The following is a 12,694-nucleotide window of genomic DNA, read 5'->3' as shown; positions in this document are numbered from 1 at the left end:
TGCCTTGAACATTCTTTTCGTTTAAGGGCTTCCCCTCACTATGCACCCTCTGCTCCACTATACTCCTCTTTGTTCACAAAGTTTGTAGTTTCGCATAACGTTTTTGTCCAATTTTATTGTATATTTGTCAGCCATCCCCTCATTATGTCTTATGTTAGGTTGTTAAGCTTAGGGTTGTAGTTAAAGGCTTTGCCACATTTTAGACATTAGTAAGGTTTCTTCTTATTGTAAAATCTCTGCTATTGAGTGCTGAACACAACTTAAAAGCTTTGCTCTAGTTGCTACATTTGGAAGTCTTTTCTCCAGCGAGGGTACAGGATATACAATGAGATTTGAGCTTTATTAGACTTTCCCACCTTTATTACTTTTATTCTGGTTCTCTGTATGGGCACCGGGGTGGCTCAGTTGGTTAAGCATCTGCCTTCAGCTAGGGTCATGATCCCGGGTTCCTGAAATCAAGCCCTGCCACCAGGCTCCCTGCTCTGCAGGAGAGTCTCCTTCTTCCTCTCTGTCAGCATCCCCTCCCACGGGCTCTGCCTGCTTGTGCTCTGTCTCAAATAAATAGCATCTTTTTTAAAAAATAAATACCTCTGTAATTATGGAAGATAAAGTCCTCACTAAAGATCTTCCAAAGTTCTGAACACATGAATACTTGTATCAAATTAGGTATTATGTGGCAACTACTGTATAGTGATATTTGGATAAAGACCATCTTGTGTTTATCAAAATTAGAGACTTTGGAATAAGGAAGGATTACATGCTGGTGGGAGAACAATGAATCCACTGAAAAGGATTTCTCAAATCAATCACATTTAGAAATTTTTCTTAATTTTTAAATGTTTGACTTTCAGAAATATTTCAGTGCAGATTTATACAACTTTATATTTGAAATGGTTTGAATGATTATTTTCATTCAAAGTAATTTCTTTACTTTGGACTAGGTCACTTTCCAAAATTTCCAAATGTCCTTTCAGAAAATATGTAGGTTTAAAAGTGGATGTGGGTGCTTGCACTCAAAACATCATTCTGCAAATATAACTGAATTAAAGTGGGATTCTCCAACAATTGTTTTATATCTCTGATCTCTTCTGGCAGTGAAGACTCCATTATGGGCAACTGTACCAGTATGCTTATATCCATCATCACATCCCTCCTGCCCTCCACGACCCCATCCATCCCAGTCATTCATTAAGCATAAATACTTAGGTCTACAGATTCCACATCATCCCTTATCACTCTATGGAATGAATCTTCTTTGCCTGTCTTGGCCAACAAGCCTACTGTGCTATGGAAAAACACAATTAAAAGATTTATTATTTATTTTCTTAAGATTTACATATTTATTCATGAAAGACACACACAGAAGAGGTAGAGACACAGGCAGAGGGAGAAGCAGGCTCCATTCAGGGAGCAAAATGTGATCCTCAATCCTGGGACTCATGGTCATGCCCTGGGCTGATGGCAGGCGCTCAACCGCTGAGCCACCCAGGCATCTCCACAACTAAAATATTTAAAATAAGACATCCCACTTAGTGCACATACATGCATATATGTTAAAATGCTAATGTGTAAATTAATACCCAGTATAGCACTTTAGATGAATCTGGAGACTTAGGAACCACCAGGATTTGCTCTACCATGACAACAAAAATGGACCAAATTACTTTTTTTTAGTGCGCCAGAAGCCAGTGAGGAAAACACAACACCCCCAGGCAGGTAAAGATGAAGAGCCACAAAGACACTAAGAAAGTTTGTGACACTTGCCCACAACAGCAGCTGCTCACCCTCCCTGACAATTAAAGGCCACCCTGTGAAATAACTCTTACCTCTCCTCAGGAGAGAAAGAAACAAGTGACCTGTAGGTTCAGCGATCTGGATTCTTGGCTGCTACCTGAGGGACTCGTTTCTGTGACGCATGACATGGATGCAGAGGGAACGACAGCACCCTCTGGATGCACTGTGGTGGCTGCTCAGACAAAGGGTGAGTGTTTGTTCAAACAAGAAAGAGACTACAGAGCTGAAGCAGAGGAAGGAATCATGTTAGGCATCGGACTCTTAATTTCGGTTCAGATCATGGTCACGATCCTTCAGATGGTCTCTGAACTCTGTACTTGAAAACTGTCATCCTTGGGGCACCTGGATGGCTCAGTCGGTTCTGTGTCTGCTTTCAGCTCACATCCTGATCAGAGGGTCCTGGGATTGAGCCCAGGTCAGGCTCCCTGCTCAGCGCGGACTCTCCTTCCCCCTTTCCCTCTGGTCCTCCCCTGTGCTATGCTCTCATTTGCTCTTTCTGTCTATCTCAAATGAATAGATAAAAAATCTTATGGAAAAATTAAAAGAAAAAGAAAATGGTCATGGTGTAACTAAATACACAAGTAAAACCAAAATCACCACTAAATAATGTAGTGGAAAGTCCGAGACAAAAGGAAGCACATTGTTATGGAATTACAAAGCCAGAAGAAGACAAAATTTAGCCCTAAAAAAGCTACATTAAAATAGATGCATTAAAATACAGGATCCCTGGGTGGCTCAGCGGTTTAGCGTCTGTCTTCAGGCCAAGGCGTAATCCTGGAGTCCCGGAATCCAGTCCACAACCCCACATGGGTCTCCCTGCATGGAGCCTGCTTCTCCCTCTGCCTGTGTCTCTGCCTCTCTCTCCATCTCTCATGAAGAAATAAATAAAATCTTTCAAAAAATAAAAATAAAAAACAACAACAACAAACAGATGAATTCTTCTCAAAGAAACTTTCTATAAAACTAATTTTAAACTGCATCTATGTATCATAAAAAACAAGTATGAATTATTGGCTGGTTTTCACTGACCACAATATTATAAAGAATATTCATTAAAATCAATCAGTAAAGCCTGTAAGTGAAAATTATTTAAACAACCACTTAAAAGGGCATTATATTATACATGGATCTCTGGGTGGTGCAGTGGTATAGCACCTGCCTTTGGCCCAGGGCGCGATCCTGGAGACCCAGGATCGAATCCCACATCGGGCTCCTGATGCATGGAGCCTGCTTCTCCCTCTGCCTATGTCTCTGCCTCTCTCTCTCTCTCTCTCTCTGACTATCATAAATAAATAAAATTTTAAAAAAAGGCATTATACAAATGTATTATTTTATTAATATATCCCTCCTTGAACAGAGGATTTAAGACTACATCCCACTCCTTAGAACCAAGGAAATAAACAACATCTTCATTTCTAAATAAACACCAAGAAAGTTGCAAAATACGCTAAAGGCCACTATACATAAAATACATATTTGGATTAAATTCAGATATATTCCAAGGAAAGTAGAAGAAAACCCCAATGACTAATTGTCACTGAAGTAAAATTATATTTATGAACGAAAGGTTTCTTTAAAATACAGGAATTATACAAATTATACTTTATTGCTTTTTTTTCTTTTAAGACTTTATCCATGTATTTGAAAGAGAAGGAGAGAGAGAGAGAGAGCACAGCAGGGGAAGGGCACAGCAAGAAGCAGACTCCCCACTGAGCAGGGAGCCTAATTTGCGGGGGGGGGGGGGGGGGGGGGGGGGGCTGAGCCCCAGGACTCCAGGATCATGACCTGGGACCAACTGACTGGCCACCCAGACATCCCTCTACCTCACATGCCCATGTCATATCAGAACTTTTGATCTAATAAATAACAGATGAATCTCATATATAACTAATAAGAAAGTGAAAACACACTTGACAAAATAAAAAGAAATTCCTGTCATACAAGACAATTCATACAATGATGCAAGTATTAAGAAAGAAGGTAAAAATTGAGAATTTATTATAGGCTTCAAGTTCTAAGGTCTAAATGTTCTAGCTCCCTCATGGCATTATTTTAGGTAGGAATTCTAGGATACAAACAGATACGTTACATTTTTTCATCACTGAGGAATGGAACACACTGTTATATCCTAATTTCAGTTCATACAAAGAAAAATTTAACTTTCAAAGTGAAATAAAGAATTAGATTTTCTTATTTTACGGAGGTATTTGTTATCTGATGAAATTACTGAGTGTGAATTTTGTACAATCAAGATTAAAGCCTCCATAACATTGGAATGCATAAGCCTGAAAACGTGGTATCTGTCTCCATGTTCCCAGGATTTCTGCACCAACCCCAGTATGCCCACAACTACCCTCACAGCTTCTCACATGAGGCAAAACAGAACTTACAAAGGGCTAAGTCTGAGATCCCTGGGTTGCTGAGCGGTTTAGCGCCTGACTTGGCCCAGGGCGCGATCCTGGAGTCCCAGGAGTCCCACGATCGAGTCCCACATCAGGTTCCCTGTGTGGAGCCTGCTTCTCCCTCTGCCTGGGTCTCTGTGTGTGTGTGTGTGTCATGAATAAATAAAATCTTAAAAAAAAAAACAAAAAAAACAAAGGGCTAAGTCCATGGATCCTGAGAAACAGGGAGACTTCCCCAGGACCCTCACAGCCATGGAGAACCTCTCAGATTATGGAGACCCTCCCACTCCCAGGGGAGTCTCCTGGCCCTCCCTGTGGAGGTGATGGACCATCAGTGGAGCTGAAGGAGAATCCTTTGAGAAGCTAAGAGCTTGATAATGTTGGATAGCACATGTCCCTCTGTGACAGGGAGAAAAATATAAACTGGTTTCTCAAGAGTGTATCCATTCAAGGAGAACTACTCCCACCACAGTTAAGGTCTCTCTTCCCCCTTCACTTGTGGACCGCACCTCTGTCATCTGCTTCATTCATTTCCACCTACCTGGATTGATGGTTACTCTCTTCTTTCTCTTCACACTCCAAGGTTCCTTCTTTTGCTCCAAAAAGGAGACCAGGTCTGGCTTTGACACAATGAGACCTGGTTATTAGAAAAAAGGGATGCGTATTGTTGGTGATTCTAACTTTCAATCTACCCTCATACTCAGTAGAGAAGAGAAAAAGACACTGTAGATTCAAGAAAATGATTTCCTGAAGGCTGTTGCCCAGCTGCCCCTTTAGAACACACAGGAGAGATGTCCAGTGTTCAGAATTGTCCTCCACAGCCAAGTACTAGACACAAGAATAAAAGGTGTAAGTTGGAGTTTAAGTTACGGGGTGTACTATTTTCTGCCACTCACTGTACAGAATTCCCACGCATCTACAGAAGTGATGATGTTACCTTGAGGAAGAGGAAATTAAAGCTGAAAGGAAGCAATTGAAGACTTTTGTCTACGTCTATAAAACACTACTTTTTCCCTTTACTGCCCAGATCCACATTCCAGTCATTCAAAGAGGAATCTTCCAAGACACAGACAGTCTTCAAAGGAAGGAAGGATACCCTGGGTGTGGTATGGAAAATCTGGAAGGAGTGATCCTCACCCAAGAAGAGGAGGTGTCCGTAGTTCTCTAACATCACATCCCTGTAGAGTTTCCGCTGAGTGTGGTTCAGGCATGTCCACTCCTCCTGAGAGAATTCTATGGCCACATCCCTGAATGTCAGCAGTCGCTGCAATAAATACCAATTACTGAGTGGTCATAGGCAGAGTTCATTATGGCCCAAGTGATGGAGGAGGGAGTTAGTGTCATCAGCTAGACCCCAAGACCTGACCTTCAGGTGTTTACCAGCTTGTACACTCCAACCTTGGTCCCACATTTACTAACCTTTCTTTCCACCACATCTTTTACTAGAGGCAAAACACCCCATGGACAGAGTCTCCTGTGATGGAAACAGAAACTATCCACCAAAAGGAAAGGACTGATCTTGAGGTGGGGAAAAAAGGCAGAAAGAAAGGTATGTGACATTAAATGGCTCTGAAAAATGCAGCCCATTGACAAATACTTGAGTCAGTTAGAGTATAAAGCTCCTGGAGGAAGTCCTCAACTTTCTCAAGGTGAATACCTTCCTAGAGGGAAAAACAACCTTAGTTTGACAGTAACGGGGCCATTGTATCCTGTTGAGTGTCTTTGAGCATATGAAAAGCCATTTGGAACTCCCTTACTCTGCACTTGCCCCAACAGCAGAATGTGTAATCAGTTGCTCCTCACAATCCCTGGGCAATTGGAGCCAGCAGGCAGCAGGCTGCTGCAGCAGCTGCAACTCTTTCTACTCATTGGTCCTGTCCTCATCTTTAATACAAACACGTTTTTGCACCAAAGACCTCAAGGTTCTGGACCTCAGCAACATTCCAGAACTACATCCCCCTGAGGAACAGCCTGGACCAGCCCAATTTGAGCTAAACCCCTGACTCACCCTCTACAGTTGAAACAAACAGTAACCTGTGAGGTAACCAAAATTGTCTCTTACCTCATTTATTACCAAAGTCTCCAGCAAGGAGGAGCACAAACCTCAATTATATAACCCAAGTTGTGTAGAAATGCTGTCTTCAGATGCATGTGGGGTTTCTGCCCAGTTCTACAGACGATGACAAGGCCCCTCTTTCTAAATATCCAGCCTAACCCTAAACAACAGGAAACCTTTCCCCCTTGCTCTGTGAGTCTCTGCTTAGGAAGTTATTCTCAGTGATCTGTGAGGCAGCAAATCAAGTTTCCTTTCTGTGACATCCACACACGGGTATAGTTTCTATCTGTAGTTCTATAATCTTTCAGGATTTTAAGACAGTGAAATACATCAATTATGTGATTCTTGTGTGTGTGTTTTATTACAAAGAAGCAAATAGAAAGTAACTCTAGGGGTGCTAGGGTGGATAGGTGATTGAGCACCAGCGTTTGTCTCAGGTCCTGATCCCAGGGGGAGTCCAGCATCGGGCTACCCATAGGCAGCCTGCTTCTCCCTCTCCCCATGTCTCTGCCTCTCTCTCTGTGCCTCTGAGGAATAAATATATAAAAAAAAATTAAAAAAAAGAAGACTACTATGACACTAAGTGTGGAGTAACATTGAAACCCACCAGATGGAGGTCTGATTGAGAGCCTTCACTCCCAGAAGTAAATATCTCACTACGGGAAGGTGAGAGACTTCCCTGTCCATTGGAAGCTAATGTGATGTGGGCCTGGAGCTAAGGATCAAAAAGGTATGCTGATCAATTTTTGTTGCAAAATGCTGTTTCTATTAAGACAGGGACAGGACCACAGGAGGGCAGAAAGACCTGAGGTATCCTTTTGAAAAGCCAATCATTATATACTTTTAAGATGGGGGCAAAGATGGGCAGCTCCGGTGGCTCAGCGGTTTAGCGCCTCCTTCAGCCCAGGGCGTGATCCTGGAGACTCAGGATCCAGTCCCAGGTCAGCTCCCTGCATGGAGCCTGCTTCTTCCTCTGCCTGTGTCTCTGCCTCTCTCTCTCCTCTCCGTGTATTCTAATGAATAAATAAATAAAATCTTTTTAAAAACCTAAGATCCGTAGGAAAGATAAGAAGGAAAGTATGAATTTTATAGGGAGAAGTCTGGCAGAGAGGAGCAAGCCAAGGAAAGGAAGGTAACATTAACTGTAGGAAACAAACTAGTAGCAGTGCCTAAAGAGATGGGGGAACAGAGGGTAGCTGAGGACAAATGATGAGCCAGGGCCAGCACATTGACAAGTCCTTGAAACAGGCAGAGGGACATTCCTCTCTGGACTCAACTGTCTCGATGGTCACACTTTGCGTAGGGTAAAAGGCAATCTTTGCCTGACCCCTAGGAGGCTGTAAGTCTACTTTAACCTTTGAAAATTCTTTTAGAAATTTCCTTTATTTCTAGACACCCAATGTAGGTGTTGGCGATCATCCCCCCAGCACATGACCCAGTTATCCATCTGAAGGGGCTCATACTCAGGTTTTATTAGACGGTATACGTGGCCTTTTCCCAACAATTGCCAGCCCCTTCAAGGTCCTGGAAACCTTGCTTCCAGAATTCCTTAGAGAGTATGCTATCCTCAAACCCCTCCCAACTCCCAGGTGTATAATCAGCCACCCCTCACAGGCCCTGGCTGGGGACTCTTCCTGCCCGCAGGCCCTGTCCTTGTGCTTTAATAGAACCACCATTTAGCACAAAAGGACGTCTCAAGAATTCTTTCTTGGCTGTTGGAGCAGGACTTCACCTCATATAGGTGAAAACTTTATTAGTGAGATATAGGTGAAATATAGTTGAAAACTTCCCCAAAACTTCATCAAGAGGATTGTTGTTCCTGAGGTGTTTAGAATAGTAATTGAATTATGAGAATACAGTGGATTTATACAAATTTCGGTCACATACTTTCACTGTCTTGTAATACCTAGTATATATTTACATATTTTTAAGGATTTTATTATTTATTCATGAGAGACAGAGAGAGAGGCAGAGACACAGGCAGAGGGAGAATCTGGCTCCTCGAGGGGAGCTGGTGTGGGACTCCATCCTGGGACGCCGGGTCCATGCCCGGAGCCGGAGACAGACGCTCAACCACTGAGCCACCCAGGCGTCCCTACCTAATATATTTTTAAGAGGAGTATCTTTTTTTAAAAAAAGATTTTTATTTATTTATTCATGCGACACACACAGAGGCAGAGACACAGAGGAGAAGCAGGCTCCACGCAGGGAGCCGGATGTGCAACTCCAATCCAATCTGGGACTCCAGGATCACGCCCTGGGCTGAAGGCAAGCACTAAACCGCTGAGCCACCCAGGCGTCCCTAAATACACTATCTTTTTCACATTCTAAACTGTAAGTCTCCTCTTTTTAAAGAGTATTCTGAGTTATCCTGGACCTTATATATCTATAGCATTTATTGGTGCATTTTCCTACTCCTGGCCCACACAGAGCTGATAAAGCATCCAGGTGGCCACTAAAGGGCAAGTGCTTTCCTCAGCTGCTATCCCAGGATCCCATCACCACCAGGAATGTTGGACTCAATGTCTTCTCTAGGGATCTGTCAGCAAGGGTACGTTTTCAAAGCTTGCAGAACTGTAATTCAAAGTACAACTGTTGGGATGCCTGGGTGGCTCAGCGGTTGGATGTCTGCCTTCAGCTGAGGTCGTGATCCCGGGATCAAGTCCCACATCGGGCTCCCCACATGGAACCTGCTTCTCCCTCTACCTATTTCTCTGCCTTTCTCTCTGTGGCTCTCATGAAAGAATAAAAACAATCTTTATTTTATTTTAAGATTTTATTTATTTATTCATGAGAATACACAGAGAGAGAGAGAGTGCGAGCGAGAGAGATACAGAGACGCAGAGACACAGGCAGAGGGTGAAGCAGGCTCCATGCAGGGAGCCGGATGTGGGGCTGGATCCCGGGTCTCCAGGATCAAGCCCTGGGCCGAAGGCAGGCGCCAAACCGCTGAGCCACCCAGGCATCCCCCAAATACAATCTTCAAAAATAAAAAATAAATACAGTTTTGGTGGCTTATTGGAAGCCCCGTTGGAGAGAAGGGAAAGAAGGTGATGGGGGAGAAGTGTTCTAAGATCGAGCCTTGGGTATTAGATTTGAAAAGGTTTTTAACAATAAGTGAAACCACGAGGCAGAAATATCAGAGCTGGAGGAATGAACACTTGCAATCTCCAAATGCAGGGAATTTCGGGCCAAAAAGGCACTGCGGCCTCTAAGCTGGGACACAAGGCTTACCTGAGACCCCGCCATCTCTGCTCCGTCCACCTCGGCCTCTAGCGAGCTCTCTCACAAGATCTCCGTGGAGGAGTCCCAGCTGCATCAGGAGAACACACCTTTAAAGGCAGCCAAGTCTCTCCACCTATAAACTGCTCCCCTGCAGGCAGGACTTTGAAATGCACAAAAAGCCCAACTTCCTAGTCCTTTGGGCGTGGAGCTGTTGAGAAGCTGTGAACTCCCAGTTGGAAATCAGGAACTGATTTTTCCTTCTCTGCTTCCAGGGCCCTCCCCTCCCCCAGATGCTCACAGATTCAGCTACAGCCTAGGCCTCGTGTGCTGTGGCCCTAACCCTCCTGACTCGGGTAGTGGAGACCATTACCCCTCCTAAGGCGAAGCCTGCTCTCAATTCTCAGAAATTAAAAGGAAGCCTTTCTACTTAACTGTGGCCTCACTTAGAATCACCCGGAGCACTGACTTAAAACAACGCTGTTGTTTCCACCCACACCAACTGACGGAATCCGAGGGGAATGATGATCCTTTTTGATAGTCCAGGAAACATCTGGGGAGGTGACTGGTAACGAAGGCTCTGCTATTATCGGATTTTAATCCAGGCCTTCTCCATGGATCAGAGTTTCTGGAGATTTACCTTTTCCCTCTTCCTGCTACACAAAGGGAGAGACTCAGTAATGGACCTTTCCCTTATGCAAAATGTCTCTTTAGACAGTAAGTACTGGGTTTTACAGCTTTTCCTTTCTCTGTTTTTTTTTTTTTTTTTCCTTTTTTAAAAGATTTTGGATATTTATTTGAGAAAGAGAGTGAGAAAGAGCACAAGCAAAGGGAATGGCAGAGAGGGAAAACCAGGCTCCTTGCTGAGCAGGGAGCCTGACCCAGGACTCAATCCCAGGACCCTGGGCTCTGGATCTCAGATGAAGGCAGAGGCTTAATCCATTGAGCCACCCAAGCACCCCTGTCTGTGCATTAAAATACCCAGCCTAAAATAATCCTTATGCCAAAAGACATATTTTGGGGTAACAAATTGCTCTCCTTCAGCAGGTAAATGTTGATTTTCAAAACTACCTGTTGATAAAGTCTTAGAATATAGGTGAGGTCCAGAGCCAACAACCAAGAAAGAATTCTTGAGATGTCCTTTTGTGCTAAATGGTGGTTCTATTAAAGCACAAGGACAGGGCCTGCGGGCAGGAAGAGTCCCCAGCCAGGGCCTGTGAGGGGTGGCTGATTATTCACCTGGGAGTTGGGAGGGGTTTGAGGATAGCATACTCTCTAAGGAATTCTGGAAACAAGGTTTCCAGGACCTTGAAGGGGCTGGCAATTGTTGGGAAAGGCCACTATATTACCGTCTAAAAAAAGCTGAGTCATGAGACCCTTTAGATGGCTATTGGTGGGTCATGTGCTTGGAGGATGATTTGCAACAGGTATCCTGGGGGGTGTAGAGATAAAGGAAACTTCTAAAATAAATTTTATACCTTAAAGTAGACTTACAGGGGACACCTGGGTGACTCAGCAGTTGTTCTGTCTTCGGCTCAGGGCTTGATCTCGGAGTCCTGGGATGGAGACCCACCTCGGGATCCTTGCGTGGAGCCTGCTTCTCCTTCTGCCTGTGTCTCTGCCTCTCTGTGTGTCTCTCATGAATAAATAAATAAAATCTTAAACAAAAATATATTTTTTTATTTATAAAAAATAAATTTAAGGCAGCCCTAAGCCACTAGGCCACCCTGGCTGCCCCAGATAATACCCAATTTTAGTAAAAATATTGAGGAATTAGAATTCTCATTTACTACTGATGGTGATGTGGGAAACAAAGGCAAAAGAAGAAATTAAATTTCCTTAATGCCTGCAGCCTATTGACAAGTCCTTGAACTAAGTAGAGTGACCTTCCTCTCAGAGCTCAACTATCTGGATGTTGACACTTTGCTTAGGGCAAAAGACAATTGTACAATAATATTATTCCACCACCACCCCCTCCTGTCCCTTTCTCCCCACCCCCATCATATGAGTCTATTTTTTATTTTTGTAAAGATTTTATTTATAAATAATGAAAGAGAGAGAGCGAGTGACCTGGGTATAGAAGCAGAGGGAGAGGGAGAAGCAGATTCCCCACTGAGCAGGGAGCCCCCATCCAAGACTACATCTCAGGACCCTCAGATTATGATGTGAGCCCAAGGCAGACATTTCACAGACTGAGCCACCCAAGTGTCTCCTTTGTGTTTACTTTAACATATAAAAATTCCTTTGGAAACTACCTTTATCTCTACCTCCCAAGATACATGTTAGCAATTTTCCTCTGACATATAGCCCACCAATATACATCTGAGGTGTCTCGTGACAGGATTTATTGAAGAGTACTAAGTGTCCTTCCTTCAAAGGAGCTAGCCCCTGGAATGCCTGGGTCGCTCAGCGGTTGAGCCTCTGACTTAGGCTGGAGGCGTGATCCTGGAGTCCCGGGTTCGAGTCCCACATCAGACTACCTATGGGGAGCCTGCTTCTCCCTCTGTCTGTATGTCTCCCTCTCTCTGTGTCTCTCATGAATAAATAAAATCTTTTTTTTTTTTTAAATTTTATTTATTTATGATAGGCACACAGTGAGAGAGAGAGAGGCAGAGACAAAGGCAGAGGGAGAAACAGGCTCCATGCACCGGGAGCCCGACGTGGGATTCGATCCCGGGTCTCCAGGATTGCGCCCTGGGACAAAGGCAGGCGCTAAACCGCTGCGCCACCCAGGGATCCCCAATAAATAAAATCTTAAAAAAATAAAAAATAGCTAGCCCTGTCGACATCCTGGAAGCCTTGTTTCCAAAATGCTTTGGAGGCTCATGCTGTCCCTAACATAAAGCAGAAATATCAAAACTAGAAAAATCAGTGTTTGCGATTTTTATATGTGAGGAATTTCTGGAGAGAAAGAGGACATGGCCTCTGACCCAGGACACCAGGCTTTCCAAACAACGGGCCATTTCTTCTCTCCCAACTTGGAACTATATAATCAGTCACCTGTTGCAACCCCAGTGCAGCTCTTCCTGCCCATGGGTCCTGTCCCTGTGCTTTAACAAAACCACCTTTCTGCACTAAAGATGTCTCAAGAATTCCTTCTTGGCAACTGGCTCCAAACCCCAACACTTTACATCAATGGGAATTTCTTTTTATTTACTTATTTTTTTAAAGATTTCTCTTTTTTCATTCACGCATGAGAGACACAGAAAAGAGGCAGAGA

The 12,694-nt window shown here is 43.7% G+C and overlaps 2 protein-coding genes across 3 annotated transcripts in view; one reads left to right on the top strand and one right to left on the bottom strand.

The window, feature by feature from the left end:
* The window catches only part of LOC144280351 (uncharacterized), a 236,571-nt gene that overhangs the window by 201,083 nt on the left and 22,794 nt on the right, over positions 1 to 12,694 (top strand). The gene's annotated exons all lie outside the window — the stretch shown is intronic.
* The window catches only part of LOC144324812 (KRAB domain-containing protein 5-like), a 43,104-nt gene that overhangs the window by 13,502 nt on the left and 16,908 nt on the right, over positions 1 to 12,694 (bottom strand). The window contains exons 4-8 of one of the 2 annotated variants that reach the window (XM_077916217.1): positions 10,969 to 11,110; positions 9,487 to 9,565; positions 5,334 to 5,460; positions 4,738 to 4,833; positions 1,332 to 1,501 (exon numbers count right to left, since the gene is read on the bottom strand). In XM_077916217.1, the coding sequence (XP_077772343.1) occupies positions 1,470 to 1,501; positions 4,738 to 4,833; positions 5,334 to 5,460; positions 9,487 to 9,501 (270 nt within the window). In that variant the 5' untranslated portion in view covers positions 9,502 to 9,565; positions 10,969 to 11,110 and the 3' untranslated portion in view covers positions 1,332 to 1,469. Of the gene's footprint in view, positions 1 to 1,331; positions 1,502 to 4,737; positions 4,834 to 5,333; positions 5,461 to 9,486; positions 9,566 to 10,968; positions 11,111 to 12,694 lie in introns of those variants that run through there. The other variant, XM_077916210.1, reaches the window with a different exon arrangement.

The sequence above is a fragment of the Canis aureus genome, chromosome 1, assembly GCF_053574225.1.
Source record: "Canis aureus isolate CA01 chromosome 1, VMU_Caureus_v.1.0, whole genome shotgun sequence".
NCBI classification, from domain to species: Eukaryota; Metazoa; Chordata; class Mammalia; order Carnivora; family Canidae; genus Canis; species Canis aureus.
The sequence above is the reverse complement of the archived record's forward strand: the minus strand, read 5'-3'. Positions and strand labels throughout refer to the sequence as shown.